The 27,470-nt window shown below is 43.7% G+C and overlaps 1 protein-coding gene and 1 pseudogene across 3 annotated transcripts; one reads left to right on the forward strand and one right to left on the reverse strand.

The window, feature by feature from the left end:
* Nucleotides 1-1,150: 1,150 nt before the first annotated feature.
* On the reverse strand, nt 1,151-26,834 carry LOC126517879 (glucosidase 2 subunit beta-like). Of its 3 annotated transcripts, none has more exons than XM_050167692.2 (14): nt 26,660-26,834; nt 26,156-26,272; nt 24,636-24,731; nt 24,347-24,404; nt 23,349-23,466; nt 20,997-21,126; nt 15,511-15,695; nt 14,710-14,799; nt 11,577-11,669; nt 8,227-8,401; nt 5,351-5,420; nt 4,014-4,178; nt 3,294-3,393; nt 1,151-1,745 (listed from the first exon to the last, which is right to left on the reverse strand). In XM_050167692.2, exons 1-14 carry the CDS (start codon nt 26,811-26,813, stop codon nt 1,596-1,598), a joined length of 1,701 nt encoding a protein of 566 aa, XP_050023649.1. In that variant the 5' UTR covers nt 26,814-26,834; the 3' UTR covers nt 1,151-1,595. The 3 variants fall into 3 exon arrangements, with proteins under 3 accessions (XP_050023649.1, XP_050023648.1, XP_054920513.1); XM_050167691.2 differs by having other exon boundaries at nt 8,227-8,404; XM_055064538.1 differs by lacking the exon at nt 14,710-14,799 and having other exon boundaries at nt 8,227-8,404.
* LOC126518436 (U2 spliceosomal RNA) lies at nt 20,683-20,864 on the forward strand (annotated as a pseudogene).
* Nucleotides 26,835-27,470: the final 636 nt, after the last annotated feature.

Genomic DNA, 27,470 nt, shown 5'->3' on the forward strand with positions numbered 1-27,470 from the left:
TACGGCCTGAATTTTGTTACAAGGATTTTCAAAAATCCATAAGTTTGAAAGAAATAGAAGCACGAAGTTTACAAATTAATAGCCCTGCATCAAGAAAAGATATCGCGTTTCTGTAAATGGCATTCATCAGATCGTTGAAAGTGGACAAATTCGGTGTGTCATTTTATATCTTAGGCGAATTTGTTACACTGTTTACGAGGGTTCTGCAAGAGCTGCATTTCCATATTACTAAATTCTTTAGATTCATGAGTAACATATCAGTTTTGTCCGCTTTAGATGCACTATTAGATGCAATTTACAGAATAGCAGACAGCTCAAGCATCAGCACAATCATCTTCTAAGGAAGACGAACTTCTGCTAATCTGATGATGAACCATGTTTTGAGATGAGCTTCGAAACATTGCTTACAAAGAAAGCGTCGGCACACCCAGATGTCACGCAACACAAACGTTGACAATATCAAGGAAGTATGGAGTGTCCACCAGCATTGAAAGCTGCACTTTTCTTGCGATTGCTGTTAGTCATTTAACAGCGCAGCAACTGCCAGAAAAGAAAAAAAAAAACTGTGCATTCGCTCATTTTGGCGGCTCCACAGGTGGGGTGTGTACTTCAAGCTGCAATATTATACCAGCTGGTGGGAGCCTGTACATATTTCAATGGTGGGATGCTTGCAACAGCAAATTAATCTTTGTTCAATATTTCTCCATTGGTCTGCTTACCCTTCACCATAGCTCTGTGGCTGTGGCATTCTGCTAGCGTAAGCACGAAGGTCACTGGTTCGATTCCCCATGGCGGAGGCTGCATTCCAATGGAAGCAGTATGCAAGAACATGTGTACTTATATGCATGTCAAAAGACATGCACGCGGCAGCTGGTCAAAATTATTGCGAAGATGTACCTCTTGCATTGGTTAGCTGCCGCTTGGCTGCTGCTCGGAGAGATCCGTATGGGTAGTACTGCCCAGCTGCCATGTCGCTTGTCCCAAGGGATAGTGAACTTCATGATCAATGGGCTGCTTGTCTTTCAGGCATGCTTTCTAAGAAGTGTACTCTTCTCGTGGTCTGTGCTAATACTATTTAGCTCACAATGGACTAACTTGTTGAGCAGCCCATTGAAAGCATGCAGATTGAAAGAACTCTCATAGGCCGAGATTTAAAAAAAGCATTATCACACGCTTTATTTCTTACAACAGGTAAAAAAAAAGCAAAAAAAAAAAAGAAACATCAAGTATACAGGACAAAAGGTCAGTGCTTGTTGAACAGCAAAAGACTTCCACCGGCTTGAAGGCAAAGGCGGTAGGGAAAGAAATGGGGGTTGGTACTGCCTTCCGACAAACGTACAGAAGGCCAGAAAAGAACCAGACAGGCAGCCGTGAAACCATTTTGTCGATCTCTTCGTGAATTGAGACTCTACACTGTGCAGGTCAATGCAAACCACGTCATAACAACCCTGTGCGCATTGCATGTCTTTCCCTTCCTCCTTGGCTACATCCACGTGCATCCCCGCGCTAGTGAGACGCTTTTATTGGGCCCCTTCTGGAATGGTATAACATGGATGCCCACCCCTATGACTGTGGAACATGTCAATGAGGATCCGTTAAAGTTCTTCGTGGACATGCGATTCTGTAGGCGTGTCAGTTGGCACGGGGGTACACGCCGCCGGAGAGCTGAAGTCGAAGTGGTATTCGCATCGGTTTGGCTCTGAGGCCGACGTCAGCTGGTTCTCCAGGCCACAGTGAAGGTCAACCTGCGCAGGTCATGACACACGCACAAGATACTTATTAAACTGAGCAGAAACTATCAAAAAAGGATGATTGTCAAAGTCAAGTGATAGCTTCTCAGCAGACCAGCCTTGTTGCTGTTGGAGACATTTGTTAGCTCTTTGGTTAGTGCTATGAGGCATGTTGGTGCTTCGGTGTTGCACTGCCTCGAAGATCAGCGCGTGTTACAAACCACGTTCAAACTGCCCCTTTATGTGACACACATCATGCACTCGTATCATGATTGGCCTGCAAAAGATGAATTTGAATGGAGGTGTTGACAGAAGTTTTTGTTTTCCCTTTTTGGGGCAACTGTGTTCCAATGACAGAGTGGGGGGCGAATCATCTGTCCCAATGAGAGAGACTGAGAGCAAATTTCGATCTGCAAGCAATCCGAGGAGCAGTCGAAGCTGCACTGCAAAAACAGGTGGAGTAGACTGGAACTCAGCACGACGTATTTCGTTCAGGTGTGCTTTTTTGTTCTTTTGCTGCTCACTTTGCTTGGTGATGTCGTGGTAGACGTGGCTTTTGTAGTAATGAGGGATGCCACAGACGACTTGTCACAATGTGCGGCATTGTTATCGCTGTTCAGATATATCAGGTTCTGTTCGAGTCTGCATCCAATGAATAAGATGCAGACAGCACTTCAGAGCAGGCATATGACAGGTTGTTTTGCCTGCACTGGCAGTGAGCAGCTGAAGGACAACATTGTAGTAACCAATCATCTATAGTGCTAGTACAATATTTTCTGGCCAACATTGCACATTTTTATGCCAACAATCCCCAGTTGGTTGCAGGTAACATGCTGCACAAATGCAAAATGAACGAACACCGCAACAATACTACCAGACGTCTGTAGAAGCAAAGTGAAAGACATAGCGAGGAAGCAATGTCCAACTACCTGATTATTCAAATGTTTTTTCCAGTTGTTTCTGTGCTCGTGAAAGAGAAAGAAAGGCAAGCAAAAAAAGGCTGCAGTAGGCTAACAAACAATTTGAATGGCATGCTGCAGTCCTGACAACACTTAATTTATAGCCAAGGACAAAGTGCATGATAAAATGCAGCTTGCTGACAAGAAAAGTCCAATGCAATGTTGGAATCAAAATGACGCAAAGCTTGTTTGAATTAATGAGGTAGCAGCAGTAGCGGATTACATGAGCACAGCCTCGTCGTCTTTAGCTGTTAGCTGTCTATGCCACGAGTTTGAAGGCGATGTATGATGCTTGTTGAGGGAAGAAGGTTGACGAGAGGTGTGTGCACAGGGAAGTACAACACACACTATATAAATACATTAAAGGTTTCATACCCCTTCTGTTGCATCGCCCATCCATTTCAAGGATTGGCCAAGAATGGGCACATACCCAGTACCAAAGTTGTCTGTCTGGGCACATATTTAGTGATCCAAGTTGTCTACTAGGTGGTAGAACAGCTAGCACATGTAGCCACCCAAGTTGTCTATATATATCCACAAATTTACCACTGGGGAAACGAAAACAAATGCCAAAGAAAGCTTTGCTTTGAAATGTGCTGCTCACCACAACCGATCTTGCAGGCCCGTTCCAGCAGGTCGCACCGCCGTCATACTTCATCTGGCTGTACTTGCTGTCATCTGGTCCATTCCAGCTGCCCCAGCGTCTGCATGTAAACAATCCAAAAAAAAAAGAACACTGACTTAGCTGTCTATAAAATCGGCCTGCAATGTGGCCAAGAAGGCAGTACCTCGAATTGTGGCCTCACAGGAATTATTGGCAGCATGCAAGGAGGTGTGGCACGAACCTGGTGAAAGTGGCTGCATGTATTAGCTTTTTGGGAAAAATATTTAAAAATTTTAAGGCCGAAACAACACTAATGCATGACAGCTTAAACTTTTTCAAATGGGCAAATATTTCTTTTTTAATGCATATGAATAAAAATGCCAGAAGGAAAAGGCTTGACACTGCCAACCACAACAAAGCAGTCAACGTGTCTGGACTGCGCTGGCTTCACTTTAGGATTGCATCAACTTATAGCCAGATGTTCACACAATACTGCGGCGCCAGAGTTCCTTCTTGCTATCTTAGTAAACTCTATGCAATTTAACAGGCTTCTCCAAAACACCTTTTCACACACTGAAAGACTTTGTTATGAGCAGGCCCCAACTGTTCAAGAAAAAACAATAGATAAATAAAAACGCTGCCCAATCGAGGCTTTGCTACAGTCCAGCACCGAGGCATTCTCAAAAGAAGAGAGAGAGCTGAAGAAAGGGAAGTGCTCACCCTAGGCTGGTCTCGCCGCCTCCGGCCTTGGGTGCCTGCGACGCCTGGTCAAAGGGACACAGCTTGTACGTGTACTCCCGGTCGGTGAACTCAAAGCACTGCTCACGCAGGGCTGCGTATGCGTCATCGGGGCCATAGTCTGTGTCGAGAGACTGCTCCAGTTTCCTGCATCGCAACATGGTACCAAGCTCATGCATGCTTCACTTCTGTTAATTAGAATTCATCTCAAGCTGATTCAACCTAGACTGAAGGTCATGGCTAGCACCCCACATATTTCTATGGACCAAGACTTCTGTTATTTCAATCCCGGAATTGGTCCTTGCTGGATAATTTGAAGCTTACTGCTCAACATGCATGACCACTTCAATGGTGGTCATGCCAACCTCAATGGTGACCTTCACAGCTACAGCGTCAGTCTCGGTGGCTTAGAGTGCAGCGAATGTGTAAATGACGATAGGCTATCTCCCACGAAACACTCGGAATATTGGCCTGCCTTCGGCAGTGTTTATTCGATGACGGCAACTTGCAATGATTGACTACCATGTTTACCCAATTCTAAAGCATACATTTAAGAGAACGAGGAACCAAAACCGCAGCTGTAATGCTGGCAACAGCCTACAGTCACAACTAGTGGCATCACCACTACCATTACAAGGTGGTGACAGAATAACTTTTTGTGTAGGTTGGTGATGACAGTGTGACAGCTTCATTACAAGAGCTCATTCAAAAGCAAAGATTATTTTATGCTCACCACTGCAGCATGCCTTTGACATATTGGTGTCTTGAATCACATTACGAAATGGCAAAGTGGTTAGCCTATGAGTGTGCCGCTATGCCAATGCAATGGCTGTGGGGTCTTTAAAGAAATGTGTAGTATACAACACAGTTGTGCGAAATCTTGCAAAAGTGATACATAGTTATCTCCAAAAGTTATTGGCTGAAAATACCGCTCTGGATCGTGGTCGAGCACAAGATGAGCCAACATAGCCGTCGGAAAAACATGCTCTGTTGCCACTTTGTGATGGCAATGACGTTATGTATGATGGCTCTGACAGTAGGCTTTTGCTAACACCGCGCACACGGTTTTGGTTTCGTATCTTATTGTAAAGTGCAGGCAATTTTCGGATCTACTTTCCAGGAAAAAAGGTTGCGTTTGATTTGGGCAAGTACGGTAATAGAACTACAGGAATCACAGAGTCAAGGGAGTCTGGAGATATGTTGCGCAGGTTGTCATGGAGAGTTACAACTAAGCTTGATGCTCATTTGAATTTTTCTCCACGGCTGTACTATCATTATGGTCCAGAACACATTTTCCATTTCTTGTTTTTTATACACACCTGATTTCAGACTCGAGGTTCCTGACCTTGGTGTCAGCTTCAGTGAACTCGTCTCGTGCTTTCTTGGCAGCTGTATAAAAGAAATTCGAACATTATATGTGTTTTCACACACACACACACACACACACACACACACAATTTGAGAACTCTATCATTGCCTTCATACTACACTGACAATACATTCATCTTTAAACACCGAGTTTGTCTCTCCAGTTCCATGTATATTATACAGGGTGATAATTTTTAAGTTTTGCGGCATTTTTAAAGATCGTCTGAGACAGCATAATTCTTGTCGCTGAGGTGAAGTATTTGAAGAGGTGGACATTACTAGTATGAGAAAACGAAAGACGTTTAACTAATTAACGAATTATGACTAATTAACATCCACATTATTACATTACGGCACATATTGCAATTTACTAATTGTAGCCGGTGATTTCGAAACGCGCATCCACTTGAAGTGAATCGCCAGGATGACATCAGTTTCGATATATTTCCCCAAGTGTGGGATGAAATACATGGACGTACCAGTTACTTTTGTGCTTCAATACATAAAAGAGCGTCTAGTCAAAAAATTCAACAGTGCATTTTGCAGCGAGTACGGTGGCGCATATCTAGAAATTGGTGCAATTCTGGAAATTCTTTCCATGTGGATGTGTCTTACAAACTCAGTGGCTACAATGAGTAAATTGCAATATGTGCCATACAGTAATTAATAAGTTAATTGGAAAAATTTTGATACTTATTTCAGTACGTATTCCAATTTCTCGTGCAAGTGATGTCCGCCTCTCTGAACAATCTAGCTCAAGGACTAGAATTATGCTATGTGCAACAGGCGATTTTAAAAATTCAATAAAGTTTAAAAATGATCACCCTGTATATGACCCCTACATCAGGGTCTTAACAGGTAGTGACAGCTTAGCAGCAATATCCTACCTATCACTGAACTAGTTTCCTTAGGAAAAGAGTGTGCCAGAAAGCAATTCTTCAATAATCTGCAGGAGACAGACAGGTAAACTAATTTATACGTTTGAGTTCAGTGCAAAACACATCTTGGCCTTCTTTTTTCCAGGTGTAATACATACTTTTATTATTACCTTATTCTTCCTCCATCATACATTTCCCCTCGTTTCGATCATGCACAAAAGGTGGGAATAATGTCGTGCTTAACGCAAACATGCTATCAATCATTTGTACCCCGCACCTCACAGGACTGAAACCACCTTCTGGAATCAGTCACGTCCATTGCTCACTATTACCAGTTTCATAACGTTTTAAACACAAGTCTATTGCAATGTAACTAACCAAGTATGTAATTATATTTGTTATCGGTCATTTGCTTGAATTTTTGTTGCTTCCCTCTTTTATCTCGATTTTTTTAGCTAACATTGTATTAACAGAACAAAAAGCTGTATCATGTCTTTTTTTCCGTATGTTCCACTCCCCATTGTAATGCCTCTGGCCCCGAGGGTAATACTAATAAATAAATAAATAAATAAATAAATACATATCATAAGAAGCCAACAAACACTGACACCAAGAATACTATAGGGGAATTTACTTGTACTTACTGGACGAATTAAAGAAATAATAAATTAATGGAAATCAAAGTGGATGAAAAAACAACTTGCCGATGATGGGGAACGATCCCACATCTTCGCATATAATATATGTATTATAAATCCAAAGGAAAGAAATAAGGGCTTAGCAGATCTTAGAATTGCATTAGGAAGCCGAAAGCATCCCAAGAATGCCGTAAGAGCCAGCAGTGCAGGTGTTCAAGAGGTGCAAGAACGGTCAAGGCAAATGTGACACATCTCTGATGCTGCAATACTACGGCCCTGCAGACAACCACTAGGAGTCATTCCATGCCTATTGTCCCAACCGAGGTGCTCGAGAAAAATAATTTCTTTCAAATAATTACAAAAAAAGATTACAGGTATATACACATTCCTTGAACAGTATTTCTCCAAAATATTTTGAAGGGGAAAAAAATGTTTGGCCAGATAAGCGCCATTTAAATTTCACGAAATGATGGAAAACCAGGTGCAAAAAATAAATTTGCCAAAAATCGATCGTGCCGTGCATAATTTCATGATTTGGGGTTTTACGTAGTCTGAACATTGTTCTGTCATCATAAGAGTTTCACAAAATAACTTCATATTCTTACCCCTCAGCACCGAGGTGAAAATGCGCAAATTCTAGTGTTCTTGCAAAATTTTTTATGAAAGACGGGTCAGGGGAGGAAACCTGGAAGTACTTTTATAGAACTGCCACTAAGGCTTCTTCTAAAATCTTATAAAATTTTATTATTGCCTATGTGATGCTCACAGGTTTTCCATCATTTCATGAAATTTAAATGGCGCTCACATGGCCAAAAATTTTTTCCGTTCAAAATATTTTGGAGAAATACTGTTCACGTAAAGCTTATGTACCTGTGATTTTTTTCTTAATTTTTTTTAGAGAAATGATTTTTTCTCGAGCGTCACAGTTGGAACAGTTGGCGTGGAATGACCCCTAGACCTTTATAAGACAGCAGGTTAAAGCTAGTGAATGCAGTGACTATTGACTTACAAGGCTGTTACGTTTCTTTTCCTCCTAGTTCGGTGAAAAACATATGAATGGGGTTCCACTGTGCTGAGGTTTAACTGTATCAGAAGGCAAGGAAAGTTTAAAGTCTACGGTGCATTTCAGTTTTCAGTACGGTGCTTCAGTTTAAGCAGCGTTGACTATTAGGCCTTTTTCGAGCTGAGAATGTGGCACAGTGCACATAAAATATGTCGGCGTTGAAACGGTTCAAACACTCACCTTGACTTGCCATGTGTACGCGCTGTACCGATTAGTGGTATTGACTAAGGTATGGCTGCAATACCTACCTTCCATGAGTGCCTTGGTCTCCTCGTCATACTCGGTGGTGTCCGCAGTGGATGTGTCCGTGGAGACGTCTTCGTCCTCCTTGGGTGGGAACTTAGGTGGTTCCACCTCATCGTCTTCATCTTCTCCTTCGTCCCCGTTGTCGTCGGGAAGCTCTTCATCGTCGTCCTCCTCCTCCTCCTGTGCGGGCATGGAGCACAAAGGTACAGCATGCTCAAACACAGATCAGAATCGCACACGCTGTATTTACCCAATTATAACACACCTAGAGTGCACCTAGTCACTGATAACTGGAAATGTTGTGTCGCCAGCGCAGCGACACGAAGTGAACACGCTACACCAGCGCAGGCCCCATGCCGATAACAACCTTTAATCAGGTGAACATTGTTTATATACACAAGTGCTGCGGCACCATCCGCTCAGTGTCCCGTGACCTACGTCACGTATGAATGCCAGCTCGTGCGAAGGCACAACACTACAGGCAAGTCAAGAATAAGGAGGCAACTGTTCTTCAAAGGAAACACTTGTAACATGCTCTTGTGACTCGTCTCGTCTGTAATACCCCACTACTTTCTTATCCCTTGTGACTATGTATTAACTTTTCTCTGATGCTTCCTTTCCAGGAAACCCCGCCCACTGCTGGGGGAGCTTTTTTGTTAATCAGGTGTGAGTGGTAGGTCTGTGAAGGGATCAGCTAGTCCCATTCAGCCCTTTTCTGCCACATCTCAACAGTGGTGCGGACTTGCGTACAAAACAAAGAGGGGTGGGCGGATGTTGTCGAGGGAGTACCATATGTGCATGTAGACAACCTTTACCACGAATACAGTAGAACCCGGCTATATCAAACTCCCCCAAAAAAGGCTATCAGTTCGATATAGAGCGTAATTCGATATAAGCCTGCCAAAGAATTGGATGTCACAAAAGCACATACCATTTATAAAATCACTTTATTGATGAAACTAGCTTAGTTTCCCATGCAATAGCCCTGTATTTTCTTCTGCTTGGGCAATTTCGCTGCCTGCGATGCACGGACTTCTCCACGTTGTCTAAGGAGCAGCCAAGGAGCAGCTGAGAGTCTGAGCAGCTGGGGTCGCAACCTTCAGAATTCGCGCAGAAGCACTGGGCTAGTGCGAGTGCACCGATCAGCTCGGAGGATGTGGGCAAAGGACTGTTGCTGCTTTCCTCATTGCGCCCACTTTCACTCGTGCTCGGTACAACGTCCGCAATGTAGTCTTTGTTTTTGGGCTCTGCCGTGGTCGAGACACCATCATCTGCACTCACAACCTCATCGACCGTTGATTCGTCAACAGCTTCCGGAAATTGTGACAGAATAACGCACCCAAGTCTAAATGAACACCTGATTTTTCATGACAAAAGGAGTGCCACCATTCAGGTTGTTCCCGTAACCTTGCATTCATTGACAAGTCAATTTTCTGCCCTTCTGAGAGCAGAGCTGCTGCAAAAAGATCTTTGTCGACCTTTGTTTACAAGAGCTCATTCAAAAGCAAAGATTATTTTATGCTCACCACTGCAGCATGCTTTTGACATATTGGTGTCTTGAATCACATTACGAAATGGCGAAGTGGTTAGCCTATGAGTGTGCCGCTATGCCAATGCAATGGCTGTGGGGTCTAAAGAAATGTGTAGTATACAACACAGTTGTGCAAAATCTTGCAAAAGTGATACATAGTTATCTCCAAAAGTTATTGGCTGAAAATACCGCTCTGGATCGTGGTCGAGCACAAGATGAGCCAACATAGCCGTCAGAAAAACATGCTCTGTTGCCACTTTGTGATGGAAATGACATTATGTATGATGGCTCTGACAGTAGGCTTTTGCTAACACCGCGCACACGGTTTTGGTTTCGTATCTTATCGTAAAGTGCAGGCAATTTTTGGATCCACTTTCCAGGAAAAAAGGTGTGCGTTTGATTTGGGTAAGTACGGTAATAGAACTACAGGAATCACGGAGTCAAGGGAGTCTGGAGATATGTTGTGCAGGTTGTCATGGAGAGTTTCAACTAAGCTTGATGCTCATTTGAATTTTTCTCCACAGCTGTACTATCATTATGGTTCAGAACACATTTTCGATTTATTGTTTTTATACACACCTGATTGATACAAACCAACTTTCAGCCAGCAACTCCATGATAGAATGTAGTCAAGCCCAGCGGCTTAATCAATATTGCAGTGGTGTTACTTGCTGCTGGCCAGGTTGGAGGTGAGTAATAGTTGTGTCGAGCTTGCTACTAATATGTTTGCACCGTTAGACCTCACTGCCGATCGGGCCTGAGATCATGAGCACGAGCTAACAGAATGATGACAGTTGAAGCCATAGCAGGATTTTTTTTCTCAAAGGGGGAGGGGGGGGGGGGGCAATTTCTATGGGCTTTCAGACAAAACTACGCATTACATGCACTTGATTTTATAACAAATGTAACATGTCTTTTGATTACTGTAATTATGAATGAGATCAAGCCAAAAGAGTTTACCTTCGCAGAATGAAGATTAATCTACACTTAATGCCCATCATCGTTACCTTTAAACAGCTTTTTATCATGTAGTCCTCCATACAATCCACAGTGTTTAATATTTCAAACTTTTTTCATGACTCCGGAACCATTACAAATTAGATGGTAGCGCATGCCTAGACTAACCACTTTCCCAGTTTGCCCTACGACGTATGCAAGTCTTCAGAGTGCTGGAAGAATGCGATGTGACTGTTGCCATTAGTTCAGCATGTAAAATAACTCCTTGAATAAGCTCTAAATCTTGATTGCCGCACATTGCCGTCACTATTCCATGCCAAAACTTGTGCCATCACCTCGTGAGGACAATGATGGTCCGACAGTAGGCTAATGCTAATTCCACAAATGCACTTTCAGTTTCATGTTTCCTACTGTAACATGCAGGAAACTTACAGGCCACTTTTATTTAAAAAAAAAAGATGGCCATTTGAATCTGGTAAACAAGGTTTTCATTCATTGTGAGCTGCTGTTCTCGCTTCCAAATGAAGTTGAAATTATACGGTGAAGCGAAGCCTACATCAGGATTGAAATAACAAAAGTTAGGGCCCATAGAAATGTATGGGCACTGGCCGGGACCTTCACTGGAGATTGAATATTTACTCAAAAATGAACCAACTAGGGTTAAAATGATAGAGGCCAGCATAACTATACGATTATATAATCTTATAGTTATGCTGGCTTGCATTATACTGTGGAGTTCAATTCAACCCTAGTTTGTTCATTTTGAGCTTGTAGCACCTAGTAATTGGAAACTATCAAGACAGTTATCCAACTCATCCTACCCAAATTTGCTGCCAATGAAAGCAATGCAGATGATGTGGATACCTTGTATGGAGGCATCGGTGTGGTGGCGGTGGCCAGTTGCTCCTCCACAGGTGGTGGCAGTGGTGGCGGTGCTGTCTCTGGGGCAGGAGGCATCTGCAGAGAATTGGAAACTGTCGGGTTCACCATCCTAAAGAAACACACAGGCTATGAGAAATGCTGTAGGGAGGGGGGGCTCCAGATTAACTTTCTTTACCCTGTGGGGTTCTCTAACACGAATCTAAGCCTAGCCAGTCAGCGCCGCGGCAAGTGTCGGAGCAAAGGTCCTGAAATTGGTCACTCAAATCGCGTACTTAAACAGTCGAACCTTAATATAGCAACCACTGACATAACAAATTATTGGTCATACCGAAGTATACCTAAAATGTTTTTCACTGACAGTAGCATGTAATGAGCACTGTATTTGCACGAATATAACACGTATATTTCTTGCGAGAAAATTGGTCTGAAAATTGCCTGCGCTGTACAATGGTACATGAAATTCAAGCAGCATTCACACCATTGGCAAGAGCCTACAGTCAAAGCCACCAGATGCAACATCATTGCTATCACAAGATGGCAACAGAGCATGTTTTCGTGAAGGTTGCTGTGGGTTCCTTTTGTGCTTGTCTATGACCTGGAGAGTTATTCTCAGTCAATGAATTTTGGAGGTACTACGAGAGTTCCCGTGAGTCAGCACCACGTGCATTGGAGTACACAACCACCAGAGTTTCTGACAGAGTGCCAACCTCCCTATCTGTACACAGTGCCAGGAACGCTTTTGGTCGCATGCGACTTTTGCATTTGACTTTCATTCATTCATTCATTCATTTATCCAATGTTCTTTGTACAGGATGAATCTGCTGGTTTTACATGCTAAAAGGATGACCTAATCATACTTTGACAATGCTGATAACTTGTGATAAGTAATCACTCTAGAATACTGCCCCTGTGTGCATGGTATCTGTGCCCTGTGAAGCGCAAATAGAAATGACGAGACGCTGCTTTCATTATGAAAGTTCAATTAAAAAGAAGTTTCCCTTCTGTGAAGGTAACTTCTGCACATAATTTTTTTCTCATTGAGAACATGAGGGGAATTCTATATTTTTATTTTATATATCAGGCGCATCTTACATTAAAGTGGCCTTTTGTATCCCTACTTCACACCCTCAAAAATTGGGCATACGGTAGAATCGTATATGAAAGTACGGTACAGTATATGCTTATAACGGTATATCTTATATATCTTATCTTATATATGCTTATAACGGTATTAGTATGGTATATGCTTATAACAAATATCAGATATAACGAAAGTATTTTTGTGTCTGATGTGGTTTCTATCATAAAGAGGTTTTACTGTATCGTGCATGTACAGTGACACTCTCTTTGTGCTTTCAGGTGAGGCAGTTAAAAAGAAAAATTTAATTCTGGGGTTTTACATGCCAAAACGATGATCTAATCATAAGGGATGCTGGTGATGCAGTCTTAATAGTATTCAGACACAGCAGATTACTTAAGACAAGCGGCAAGGGACCTTGAAAATCTATTAGTCTTTTCACAAGTTTTACAGAAGTGCGCTAAAAATTGTAGTAAACCAAAGTGCCCAAACTGTCCAGCGTAATAAAGTTCAACTCTGAGGGCATTACACAAATACTGTACATACTGCCAAAGAAATTCTTCACAATCTTTTCTAATGTGCCTAAGCACTAAGAATGCTATTTCACTTGGCAGCTCCTAAACAAGAACCATGAGACTAAGTACAAGCCAGCTTGTGTACTATCAGCCTAAATCCACATGTGAACCAGTCATAATCAACTAGAATGACTTCTAAGTTTCCAACTTCGTTTGCATTTGTCACAATAACTTGATTCATGCTCCGACGCCTAAATTTTGGCCTATGTCATGTTTAGACAACTGTTCATGCACCATCAAATATTCATGCTTAATGGGTGTTCCTATTGCAGTGAGCAGCTGTCACGAGTTCATAAAATGGTCTTTCGAGTTTTCATAACAAATACTATCACCATCTTTGATGTCGGCCAGTGAGATTGCACAGGATAGAAAGATATAAGCTTTCAGACATCTGCTGCAGGTGAAAGTTCTTGCAAAATTTTTCCAACTTTAAGCTACTTGCAACCAATGAGGAAATTACTTTGACAGAGACATGAAGGAAAAGCAGTGAGACACTGGTTTTATATGACAGTGTACTGTGGCACTCATGCTTGACTGCACAAAACTGTGCGGTTGTTATCGAACAGGTATTACATACAATGGTGCAAGCACACATTTATTGCGGCCCGATTTCCTTGCAGAACTGCTGTAGCTTTTAAGGAAATATTTTCAACCTGGTAGGACTGGTGACTGAAGATAGATAGTATCTAAACTGTTTAGGATGTCTTAACAGCTACTTCCATTTCAAAAAAGAGAGAGAGAAAAAGAAATAGAAACCAAGAGGTAGTTTACATGTTGACTACAGTTGAACTATAATATAGAACACCTCAATTCAGTGAAATCAAATACAACAAACATTTACAATTTAATCTCAGCTTTATTGAGTATCACATACTATCTCAGGTTAGTGAACTATGGTATCGTAAACATCCGTTGATAATAGCATGCACTCCAACTTTCATACTTCATAAAATTATAAATGCAATGCCATTGATGGTTCGCACGCCAATTTTCATGGTAAGAGAGTAATGGCAATTTTTCATTCAGAAAAAGAAAATTTGTTCCATGCGAGCTGCAGTTGATGAGCCATCACTCTTGGTTCACTATCAGAGGCCTCCTCTTCCCTCCTGAAAACCCAGAGCATTATCTGTGGTAGCCTAACAGAGTGGGCACAAAGCTAACGCAGCTCTCACAGCTACAGCGATGTATGGACTGGCCCATAAAAATTTCTAATGCCACTGACATTAGCTTGTCACTAGTGTTGTAGTTCTGGTTTTGTACTCGAATCTAATGTGGATTTAATCTTTTGGTAATTTTGGTCTGCAGTTTTGATCCTGTCAGTGACTTAGCCAATTAGTGCTCATTGAAAGCTTCACCAAATTTCTTGATCACACTGAAAATGATGCACCAAACACAGTACAAGATTGTAAGATACACGTCCTATAGTGTCATATAGTAGTAACCTTCCTGTAGCCCAACTTACCTTGCTCGTGCTGTAGATGGGCTTCATGATCATCCAGCCTGTGCTTGAAAACTCTTCCAGGCCCATCTCATCTTTCATGTGCAAGAAGAACTGTGCAAGGTGGGAGGGGGGAGTGAGGGAAAGGTAACAGGTGCAAACACCAGCCAAGTTAATGTATGAACACTCAGCCGTGCCGAGCTCATGCAGCCCACAGCTGGGGTGCGATCTTGTATGCGTTCCAAAATAGAACGGAGGCGGTCCGTTCCACCGAGCCGCACGCGATTGGTCAATATGAACCGTAACGAACGCCATGACGTCAATTGTGACGTGATATCTGTTGTCAATCAGTCCGTGTCATCTGTTATCGGACGAATGCAATGGAACGGACCGCCTATTTCGTGACGTAAAGAACGGACCGCCTCCGTTCGATTTTGGAACGCGTACAAGATTGCACCTCTAGTGTGTGATCTCATCCCGTGGCATTGGTCCATGTATGTTTCTGAGCGATTGGCGTCATGTGATCAGCAAATATGCTGGTGTGTTCTGCTTCGGCTGACATGCAACAGGAGTTCGCAAAAGTCTCTGCTGTGTCCTTGCATGAGGTCTTTATCCCATGGGACTTAACTAGTAGTATATCGGAAATTAAGAGTACAACACATTTGTTTGCAGTCAACTTCGGTTACTACCAGGGCATGTACAGTGACAACAGAAGCATACATGTGCGGAAGCACACATGTGCGCCAAGATTAGTATTGCAGAGCTGGTGTAACGTCATAAATGAACAAATGGAAAGTAATTGCAGACGCCTGTTGCAACAGTTACCTTTGCCTCCTCCACAGACACGGTGCCGTCTCGGTTCTGGTCGAAAATGTTGTTCTTCTGCAGCTCCTCGACAGTAAGCATGCCGTTGCCATCCAGGTCCAGTTCGCCAAAGGCCTCACGCGCGTGCGCCTTCTCCTCTTCCTGGTGGCGCTGCATCTCCAGTTCCTCCTGTTCCCGTTTTCGCTCTGCAGCAACATTGCAAAAGACCATGTACCGTGCTACCTATGCAAGATTTGCACACACTCGATTTCAACGACTTGAGAAAAGTTTCACAAAAGGATGCTACTAGCATCGTTGCATGCCCAACTGACGGCTAAGTTAACTGACAGAGACAGCAAGAACAGTGACGAATGCTGAACAAAAGAGTTTCTAGTAGGTCATCAGCAGTTTCGTCTGTGAAGCAGTCACAGTGGCACATGTGATGTCAGCAGGTAGCCATAAACCTGATCTGAAAAAAAAATATGGGCTTTTACATGCCAAAACCACGACCCAATTATGAGGCATGCTGTAGTGGGGGACTCCGGAAATCAGGGCCCCCGCCTAGACTAAGAAGTCTGAACCATACCGAGGGCCGGTTGTGGCACTCTAGCATGAGGTCAGGCAGCAATGCGAGGCTTTCCATTACAGTCTCCACGTGAGCCGGCTTAATGCGGTCTAAGCTGGCTGTCTCTCCACGGCCATTTTGTAGTAGGGTGGCGGTTTTCGGGGTGCGGTGGAGGACGTGGAATGGTCCGTCGTAGGCCGGGGTTAGCGGTGGTTGGACAGCATCGTGGTGCATGAAAACATGTGTTAAGTCGTCAGGTCGGGGTGCACGAAGACTGTATTGTGGCGGGAAGGACGGGGCAGACTGGGTCGGTGGTCTTTAACACAGTCCAGGAGGCGTTATAGGAATGCTTGTGGCTGGGCTGGTAGCTGCGTTGATGTAAAGAAGTCTCCAGGGAGACACAGAACTACCATACACCAGCTCTGCTGCTGAGCACTGTAGGTTTGCCCAGAGAATGGCCTGTAAACCCAGGAGCACAAGGGGCAAGGCGTCAACCCAGGTGGCGCCATTGAGGCAGATGGCCAGGTCAGCCTTCAACATTATCGACTGCTGAAGCAGATGACGATTTCGTAACTTCTCGCTCGGCAAACTGCACTTTCACAGCATCACCCTCCTGGTTCTGTTTCTCAGAGCAGTGACTTTGGCAAACACAAAGGCCGTATCTGTGAGAACACCTTAACACCCTGAAAGAGCGGCACATCTCCAAAACATCAAACACAAGTTCGAGTCAAACACTAGCACAAGTTAAGTGCCTTGAAGATGAATATGAAAGGGCATGACAATCCTTAATTTTATTTTTCAAGGGTGCTGAGAAATTCCCTGGTGGCAAGGGAGTAAAAGAAAAAGTTAAGAGCAGCAAGAGATCAAGAAAGGAGGCGGAGGGTAGGTTGCTAGAAGGTGTCTTCTACTGCGCTTTGTGGATTCCTTGGCTTTTGCATGCTTTCTTCCTAACCACTAAGGAAAATTTTACAGGCCTAAAAAAAAGTGCCAATATTAAGGGGCACACTTTGCAAGAGGCCAGACCATACTTCCTGATTAGTATTCTGAATAAAGGGGGAGAGATAGGCGAGTAAATTGAGGCTGGTTCCCATGCAAATCAAGGCATTTTTCTTTTTAAAGCACTGCTTTTGTGGTAGAAATGCAATCTGTTTAAAGGGCCCCTGAAACGGTTCGGACAAATTTTGTAGACGCGTAGGGTACAGCTTAAGTAGAACATTCACACCACAATTTAAGTGAAGCGTTACGTATTAATGGAGCTACAAGCGATTAGAAGTTACCCTCCTCCCTAGTCATGCTTTTCCTCCTCAACTCGTTCGCCGAGCGATCGGGGCTAAGCTCCGCCTTCACTGGTTTCGCGTCACGATGCGACGTCACATCGTCCACTTCCGGTTGTTTTGGAGCCCGCCCCCGCCCGCGTGAAACCTCTCCGCTAGCCGCTTGGCCGTCGACCCCAAGCGAGAGCTATCGAAGCAGCGTGCGTTGCGAGCATTCTGTCGTAGCGCCGAACGTGTCTGGTATTCCGGTAACCACAGGCAAGCTGGTCATTTCGGCAAATGACTGGAGGCATAAACTCAAGCTGATGAAGGAACTTTAGCGTAAACGTACGTGCGGCCTGATCGGTCTGCACGGTCCAGCCACTTGTTGGCGCAGCGCTTAACCAGCCAAACAAAGCGCTAATATTGCTCTAACCAAGTGTAAAACATTTTAAACATTTATAAAAACAAAGTGTTGATGATTACACTCCTGCGAAAAATGCACACCAGCAGCAAAGAAGAATACACTTCGTTACTGCTACTGTGTATGGTTGAGCTCTGTGCCACCAGGTGGCTGCACCGTACAGACCATTCGCATTTGCGATTCTGCTCATCCCATGGCTCATCCCGTTACGGCACAGTCAAGCGGCCAGACCCTGTCCCCTTGCGCTTGCATTTGCCCTAATACCGGACTCTCGAAACGCTATTGCGTTAGTAATTTTCCGGTGTAAAGTGACGGCCACAAACGCGCAAACCCTGGCGCTGATCGGATAGCGGCAGTCCGATGCGCAGCAGGCAGCTCGCTCGTATGCTGCCTTGCAGAGGGACACGATGTCGCAGCTTGGCATATTGCCAGTCGCTACGATTGCAGTCCACAAAGCAACAAAGTCGAATCATAGTGCTCGCGAAAAGACTGAGACCGACTCTGACCGCGGAGCTCTCATCAAAATGGAGTACGTTGTAACACAAGCAGAAGACACTTGCTGTGTGCCGGAAGTGCTTAATTGTATTGAAAAGCCGTTCTTGTGCATTCTTTTTATGTTACTTTCTGTTTATAAAAACAAATGAACTAACATTCCAACTATTACGAAGATCATTTGTTTACCATAAAGTTGGCAAAATTATTGATCACGCGCCCTGGTCAGCCAATCGGATAGCTCGCCCCACTGACGTCATATGGGTGATTTTCGTCATATGGGTAGGGGCGGCTTAAAATTCCGCCGAGCAGCGTGCTCCGATCGGCAGCGATGTGCATTTTTAAAACCTTATAATAAATTACACGCTTTACGCGGAGCACTTAGATGTGTCAATTAATGATCAGAAGGACCTACCCTAACGACTCAGTACGTTTGTAGAAAATCGTCAAAATCGTTTCAGGGTCCCTTTAAAGATCTTCTTGGCTGGCATATAGCTTTTGAGGCGAAGCTGACAAACAGAATTCTGCAATTTATCTTTTTCTCATGGTTTTATTCCTTGACACTGCATAATTTTTGACTCGTTTTCTGCAATTCTTACGACCTTTCCATTTGCTCAAAATTTTCCAGACAATATATAAGCTGTCTAGGGTACTAAAAGAAAGAGAGAGAGAGAGAAGGAAGGAAAACAAATAAACCTATAAATAGGCTGGAAAGTGCCTTCTGGATACATGACACAACCCTCGGCTTAAAAGAAGCAGGATGTAGAAAGTGTACAGAGCAGGGAAATGCTTCAAAAATGTCATGGCACACATAGCACACATGTGCATTACACACATTTGAAGCAATTTTTAGGCGAGGAATGAAACATTTCATGCTAATCTGAAGCTTCTTAAAGGAACACTCAAGAGAAAAACTAAAATCAGTTTAGACTGACAAAGTAATCTTTCGAACTATTTTTGTTAACACGGTAATAGGTTGATTATTACAACAGAAAGTTAAAAGTTCCTTTTGAATTTTGCGCTGAAACTACCGCACCAGAATGCCAATGTGACGTTGAGAACTTCGAAGCATTCTTTCATATTTGAACCATTGGCTCAGAAAAGGTTACGGAATCTTGACAAGTTCAGTCTCTGGCTTTTTTTGGAATACAATGTAGTCCATCTTTACTAGTGTTGTCAAATCTCAATTAGACAAAGTCAGGACGGGGGAAAGGAGGGGGATGGGGGGAGGGTCTAGGCCGGTCGGCATCAACTCTTTCAGCACCAGGAGCCGCCAGTTTGTACGTGCAACTAAGCTGCACACATTTTTTTTAGCCCCACCACATTGCAATTTACATCACAAAAGGCGCAGTAATTGCCTGGCTAATATGGCCGCCAATACAGATAGAGTTACTGTGAATGGTTAGGGCCTGCAACAAAAGTAGAACCACGACAAAAACAACATTTTTACTCAAACATTTATGTCAGTGCAACAGAGGACAAAAGAGAATAATGCTATCAGGCATTATAAAAAGGAAATCTGATTTATTGTCGCTCAGTAGAAATAAAAAGAGCAGAAGTCAGGACACTTGGCTGTCCGAACAGCGTCAGTTAGTACTTCGAACTTTTACTGAAAAGTCTGGACTGTGCTGCTACATTCAGGATGGTTGGCAACCCTAATCTTTACCGATAAATAGTTAGGCTCCAGCAGGTGCCACAAGAACTCATGACATTGCAAGAGTTGGTGTAGAAATTTTAGGGGGCCAATACAAGTTGTGTTTGTGTTTTCTGGCTTACTAATCCTCTTCTCATGGTGACAGTGGCTTTTCTGGTATCGTAAAAGGGAAACTTACTAACACAGCTCAAATGATTTTTCTCGTTAGTGTCTCTTTGAGTAGACATAGTGCAAAACACTGTTAACTTACAAAAAATTCAGTGCCATTCCATTCTGTGAAGGTGGATTACCAGCGAAGCTGTGTATGTGGGCCCCTTAAAGGCGAACTGTCCACTGCCGTGCATCACACGCCGTATGCACATAAATGGAAGGTGAGGTGCAACTAGTCGCTTTTCCACGATGTTCAGCCTCAGAAGATGATGAGGCACCAGGGGTTATACATACCCATGTATGGTTGTGCAACATGGCACGCACCTCACCACAACTCCGACGGCACACACCGCTTCACCGCAGCCAAGACGATTGTGCGTTGGTCGATGTCCCGCAGTGCAGTAATGGTTGGTCAAACACAACACAGGCCACACAAGATTGGTTCCCCACAAACCCCCTCTGAAATCTGGCTGTTGCTCTGGTGAAATGTTCCAAGTTTGCGGCATCGGGGCAACATGGATGGTTTGCATTTCTTTCTGTATTACAGTCCTGGCGGGCGTCATCCTTACGGGATCGCCATCACGAGAGAGCGGAAGGAAAGGAGCTAGGCAAGCACTTGAAACGCTGACAAAGAGAGGACGGTGCGAACATAGACATGGCCAATGTGGGTTGAAGTGTAGTATCTGTTCATATTAGCTTAATATCCGATACGGGTTGTATTTGGACCCAAGTTAGTAAACTTATTTTTTTGCAAGTTGGTGGAGTGCTTAAAGCCTCCTTCAACTCCACTGTGGGTCAGCCAGGTAATTCACTATCTTGAGGACCGGCCCACATATGGGAAGAAATTCTCACTCTACATGGCTATTGCCCACGGACACATTTTTCATCGGAACCTAGCCATATACAGCTTCGCTGTAGAAATATGTCTTTGCCAAGACTACCAATCCCCCTGCAGCCTTTGCAACTTACCGGCATCTGCGTCTTTGTACTTCTGAAGGGCTTGGGTCTCGGCTTCCATTGCCTGAGTTTTGACAGCTTCAAGGGCATCACGTGACTTGCGTGCTTCCTCCACACTCCCGCGCAGCTCCTCGAGCTTGTTCTGCACATTAAGAAAGCTTAAAGCATGAGTGAAGCATGCCCACTCACTCTGAAAACTATCTTGCGATTAGAATGACCAGATTAGGTGAATTTAATGTTGCTGCTGTAGTACAGTTGCACCCAGTCATAATAATGTCACATCCAACACAAAAATACCTTAGTTATATCTGATATTCATTTTAGAGTATGTTCATTACATGCAGATACTGGCAAGACATTTTACATTTAAATTGTTATATCGCTGTTCAACTGCAGTTAGTATGCCTTCAGAATGCAAATAAGTACTATTTAGGTGCATTCGATTTACTGACCACCACATTGCTGCATTCAGAGAAATCAAGTTTACTACTGCAAAAAAGTGCTCATTTATATATTTGCTCATGTACAGAAATTAACGTTAGGTGGTGTTCACCTAAAAATATAAAAAAATATTGTAAAACAATGTCAACGAGTTTGCAGATATATTTTAGCTTGTTCAACAAACACAACACTCTACTATGTGCCTGTGCTGTGAGATTAGTTTCATTGCTGTCAATTTCATGGTGCACCAGGTGCAATCACATTTCAGTCCAATCTCATTTATGAGCTTCGAAGTTGGCCTAACATTCAGTTTTCAATGGCATTACAACTAGCATCAAATAGTGTGAATAAGCCTTTCTTTGGTGAAGTAGACTTCACGCGAACTCAATATTTCACACTGTTTAAAAATTGGAAACATAACTAAAACACCAAGGCATTTCATTGCAACTTTAGAGATGGTAAAGCAGTCGCACTTGGCACCAAGTAACGGAGACTCACAACCCTCGCTACAGTAACCGTACCAGGACTTATAGCTGATACATCCTCGTAAGGGTCAAGGGTGTCTCAAAGGTATAATCACTTTTCAAGTCGGTCCCAATTATTACAGTGAAGGTGCATATGGCTAGTCGATTTGTACATCTGTCTGTCACCTGCATGCCGAAAATCCGGCGCAACCACATGCGCACGTGCGAAAAAAAAAAGGCGCGCATTTGGCTGCGCCAGTAGTGACGTCGTTGGTCTCCGTCGCAGTTTCTATTCAGCTTCGAAATGGGTAGGCCACACGTCATATGTACTCCTGAGGAGCAGGCAACTTTCAATCAGCAACACCGCAAGCAGAACCGGGAACGAGCTCGTCTACGCCATCCTGATACTGCAGCTCGGGCACAAGAACAGGCTTGTGCAGCCGAGTGCAAGCAGCAACTGCGTACCGAGGATCCGGCAGCCTACCAAGCTGTTGTTAATTGAACCGTAAGGATTAACCCAGTGATAAACACCGGGGTTGCACGTTTCAGCTTCGCTGGTTAACCATCTGTATGGAATGCTTGGGCGGTGATTTTTTTAATGGTACGTTACGAATGTGGAAAACTTAAAAGCAGTACCTCCATGTAGGTGGACAAAGTAACTGTCTAGTCATGTTCTTTTCATGGTAAAATTGCTTTTCTTTGCCTGAACAAGAGGATCAAGATGTGAAACAGTGTTGTAGGCTGCCATGTCAGTGCTGCATCCCGGATTTTCATGTGTATTTAGTGGCATTCAAGATGTACTACACGGGTGGTTTTCGTCCCCTATGACGACAAAAAGGTATTGATATGATTAATGTGAATTTTCTCAAACGCTGACTACCCAAACATGAGTATACTACTTCCACATACTTCTGCAGGCGTATACTTCACACCCAAGATAAATTTTTCATGCAACCTTTCGAAGTTAACTTCAAAAAAGACTGAAGGCAATGTGTAATTTTGCCATGTTGTCATAACAGTGAACAATAGAACTGCCAAAAACGCTAGTTAAGGATTTAACTCTTTAGTGGGTAAAATTGTGCCCAGTAAAGCAACAATTGAAGCACAATGATAGCAGCGAGCACAGTTTTTATCATCTAAAAGCTGATGTACAGGATGAACGTGTGGGCTACTGATACACGACTCATTGTTCATGCCAATGTAAGAGTTGGCGCTCACGCAAGTTCCAGAATAGACACCACCATTCGCTTCACGCATGCAATCTGATTAGACAGACATTCTTTTGGTATAGAACGGACTACAATGTTCAAGAAAGATGCAATACAGGAAGGCGCATCTTGCACGGAGTATAACTTTGCAACAGTGGCTAGCCGGTGAAAAAGTCACCAGAAAAACATAAAATGTACGCATGCCAATATAATGCATGTAAGAGGATACATAACCGGACAGCACAGCCCACCTTGCAGTTGAGTCGGTGCTGTTTGCCCTCGTTGGCCATCTCCTGCTGCAACTGCAGACCACGTGACAGAAGCTCGCGCATCTTCGCTTCTTCCTCTCGTGCCTGCCGCCCAAGCTCGCTGCAACAAGTCAGAGGTTCAGTCCCACCTCTGAAGCCAACTGTGGCTTGCCATGCCACACGTTCCGAGTTACCACAGTTTCTAAAACATGAGCCTCCAGATATGTAATATAGTAGGAGGCTGTGCTGACAGCCCAATAGCATCACCAGATGAACGTTAATTATGTTGTTTCCTAATCACGACAATGTAAAAAAATATTAAGGAATTTCATTTGTCTCGCTTTGTGTGAAACTGAAAAATGTACACTGTTTAGAAAACAATTACACAGTGCACTTTAAGTGACATATTATGTTAGTGTAAGCTATTCACAAAAGTGTCAAAAGCTGCACGTTTTTTTGTGTTACAACATGAAATGGCATTTCCTGCATGCACTATACGCAACACATAATAGGCAAATCACGGGCACTGTGATGCAAATCTCGTCGACAGGGGTTGACAGTTTGCAGCATACACCTTGCAGTTTCCTTCACGAGAACCACTTTATGCAGAGAACGCCGAGAAAGAAATTCTTCACGATACACTTGGCATTTGCTTTACAGTTGAATCTCTTTGGGATAAACACGAAGTAACCTCAAAATGTGCCTCAAATAAAGTTTAGCTATCCAGAACTGTGCAATTTCTTTTGAGAGATGCCGCAGTGGAGGGATCTGGATTTTTCTCGACCATCTGGGGTTCTTTACTGTGTACCCAGGCACAGTATAATGAAATTGTTCCATATCGTCCTCAATGGAATGGAAAAAAGCAACTAGAACTGCACAACCTGCCTTTACGGTCCGCATTTCAACTAATCTTGATGCAGCAATTTTGATCATGCTTAATCAAAATGCCAAATGTATGAGCCCGTTAACCTTCATTATACATACAGTGTACAGACACTCACAGGCAGTTGTTGACGCAGCCAGCAGAGGTTGAATACTCGTCACTGCCGTCGCAGCAATCTGAAGCGGAAAAGATTTTTAAAAAAGTTCCACGTTGCAGCAGTTTTCACCAGGTGCTATGTGCAAGCACATGCAAGTCATGGTGCGGAAAGATAAAACCTTGGCTCAATGAATATCATAAGGTAATGTTTTTATGACCATGGCCCATATCATCGAGGATATGTCTACAATGTTGTTTAAGAACGTCTGCAAACAGCGTTAAGGTACCGGTGGATCCAGAAAGAAACTCACCACAAATGCCGTCATTGACCCAGGAGGAAGGAATGTCCTTGCCCTTGTGGCCTAAGTTGTTGCAGTGGAACTTGCCATTGATGCAGGCCGATGTGCCTGCATGCAGTTTCATAAGCAATACGCCCCATGGAACAACAGCTGTCTTTCTCCCTTTTGGATGAACGCAATAAGCCGACACAAAGGGGGAAAGTTCTTTGTAGGACATTCCACCCAGCAAGCCTCCTACTTATTTAGCACTGCGAGCGAATTGAGCTGCCAGTGCAAGCAGACAACATGCCATTAGGTCTGTTCGATTCACCTGCGCCACTGTGAACCAGTTCATGGTGGGGCACAAATAATTAGTATACCACAAACAAATAGTATACCTATTTAGTATACTTTCGAAGCACCTCCAAGACACCAATGCAGATACCAAAGCTGTAACCCAAACTAGCCCCAGCATTGATCCCACCACTGCTCCTTGGGTGGTCTGGAGATCCTGCCTCGTCTGCTTTATTATAATTTCAGGTGCTTTCCAGAGGCCTCTGCTTGCCGGTATTTTCATTTTCGTATGCCAAATGATTTTGTAGGTCCAAATCACAAAATAAATAAAAACTCCTTTCTGCAGAAGGATGTGAGAAAGAAGAAAGATGTGCGCTATTTGAAGTGGTTCGTAGCTGCCAGCTGGAGGGTCTCACAAAAAACCTCTCCCGATATAAAGCCAGGCACACTTCATCATCCTTTGTGCTTCATTCATAGAAACGGGCCCATGGCAGGCAATCAGTGCCAACATGACACAAATCGAAATGAAAAGAAACGTAGGCAACACTTTTTTTCAACTAATATTCACTTGAATAATGCACACGTGTAGATGAAAAGTTGCATCGGGGTCATGCACGCAATTTAATGTTATCTACGCGCGAGCACACATGAAAGGAAATGCAGTTTGCAGTGTTAGACGTATTAGCACAACGCAAGTCGCGGCAAGCACCTTATATTTTTTGCAAAGCATGCGCAATAGGCATGATTTGCACCATACATTCCACAGGCGCCTGCGAAATCTGTATCATGTCTTTCAGCGAAGACTGATCATATTCACTAGCGAATCTATGTATGATGCACGAGAGGCTAAACGAAGCTAGAGACAAACGTGTCGCTAAACAGACGGAAACATTTAATCTGACAGCAGCAATGAAAGCGCAAGCGTACAGGCGCACCTGGTTGGCGTATACGAAGTGAGCCTACAGACACGCAATACTGTCACGATTTAAGAAAGACGCAGATTAAAAGAAAAGAATATCAATTGTTGCAGTAGATTTCCAAAAGCGACGTCCTCTCATGAAGGAAGTTTTCGAGCACAATACAGCGGTTTTAATGGCAATGTTTACAATAGCAAGTCGTGTTCCCGGGACGGGAGCTTTTTCTTGCATCGGATTTCCTCTCCGAAACGGCTCGCCTGGTACAAGCAAATCACGGCGGATTTTGATTTGATGGCCACCTTGAGCGTGCTCATAATTTATCAGCAAAAAAAGGCTTCTCACCTGGTTCGTCTGAGCCGTCTTCACAGTCACAATAGTCGTCATTCACCATAAAAAATTCGACGTCCCTCTTGCCGTCGAAGCACGTGAAATTTCTTGCGCGGTCGTATAAAGACGCATCTGCAAAGTGCACGGAGAGAGAGAGGCGTCAGAAAACAGTGCACTTACCGGCCCTTTACGACGGGGCGATAATAAATTGTGCGACGTTATCAACCGCAGACATGACGTGAGCGGACAGAGCATGAGCCGAAAGGCGAAGCCGGCGTTGAATTTTCAGGCGGTCAAAAGAGGTTTTACCTCTTCTGCTTCAAAGGTGCTTCAGTTTAAGCTCATTCCTGCGAAATGTGACGAGTAAAATGCATGCGTGCGTCGCTTTAGAGGAGAGTTGCAAATGCCGGTTGGATCACAGCTGAGCGGCGGCGGCGGCGGAGGAGGCTGGGTTGCGCACAAAAAGAAAACCCGTCGCGCCGCTAAAGAGATGCAAACGAACGTAATTAGGATACGTACGTTTAAGTGCGACACCGCGAGGTCTTGAAACTCTAATAGTATCGTCTGCTAGGCACCGCGCTGAGACGAGTAGCAGCGCGAAAATTACGTAGGAAACCATCTCGCGGGTGGTACACGGCATCGCTCCGGCTTTGCCACGCGTGGTCGCCGCCATCGTTGTGCCGGAAATGACGAACCAGACCGACGAACGACTCAGCATTCCGCTCATTTGCCTGCGAGCGAGCGCATTGAAATTATATTGCATTTATAAAGTAAGCGTAATAATCATGGTTAATTTATTTTAGTTTGAAACTGAAAATGATGCTTTTTTTTTCTGCAAGAAGAGATTGAAGAGACAACAGCGCGTTCTTCCGGCTGCTTTCGGCGCTACATGCGTAATGGCTGTTGTGGCGCGCATTTTCGAAAGTGTGTTTCGTGTGCTTCTGGCGCGGTGAGCATTAAATAGTAAGTTGGTTAGGTATTTGTTGGTTAGGTATATTGACGCCATGAAGTGACGAAGAAGTGAGCAACTGCTGGAATTTTTTGCGAGTCTCAGGTGTACGTTAAAAGACGAAGCAGTTACTCTAGTTTGTGTTATCCTTCATACCTGGGTGTGTCGAATTTTTGAAAAAGGACGTAGCCATTACCATAGTAAGGTGGTAAAATATTCTTTATTTATTACTGCGCTAAGCAGTTGTGAGCTAGATAGTGGGGTACCCATGCAGCAACACAGCTACTTGTGACGTCTCCGAAACGAAAACAAGCTCACTATTTAAGTCGGTTTGAACCAACGTTTTTAGATTGGTTGGTTTGAACCAAGAGCCCCATGGTC

This window comes from Dermacentor andersoni, chromosome 11, assembly GCF_023375885.2.
Source record: "Dermacentor andersoni chromosome 11, qqDerAnde1_hic_scaffold, whole genome shotgun sequence".
NCBI classification, from domain to species: Eukaryota; Metazoa; Arthropoda; class Arachnida; order Ixodida; family Ixodidae; genus Dermacentor; species Dermacentor andersoni.

What these genes read in the sequence shown, in the direction of transcription:
- LOC126517879 (XM_050167691.2), bottom strand. Translation starts at nt 26,813, where the DNA reads ATGGCGGCGACCACGCGTGGCAAAGCCGGAGCGATGCCGTGTACCACC. An exon ending in AGACGGCTCAGACGAACCAG is followed by an intron (nt 24,732 to 26,155) that starts GTGAGAAGCCTT and finishes AACTGCATGCAG; the next exon opens with GCACATCGGCCTGCATCAAT. An exon ending in GTACAAAGACGCAGATGCCG is followed by an intron (nt 15,696 to 20,996) that starts GTAAGTTGCAAA and finishes ATGTTGCTGCAG; the next exon opens with AGCGAAAACGGGAACAGGAG.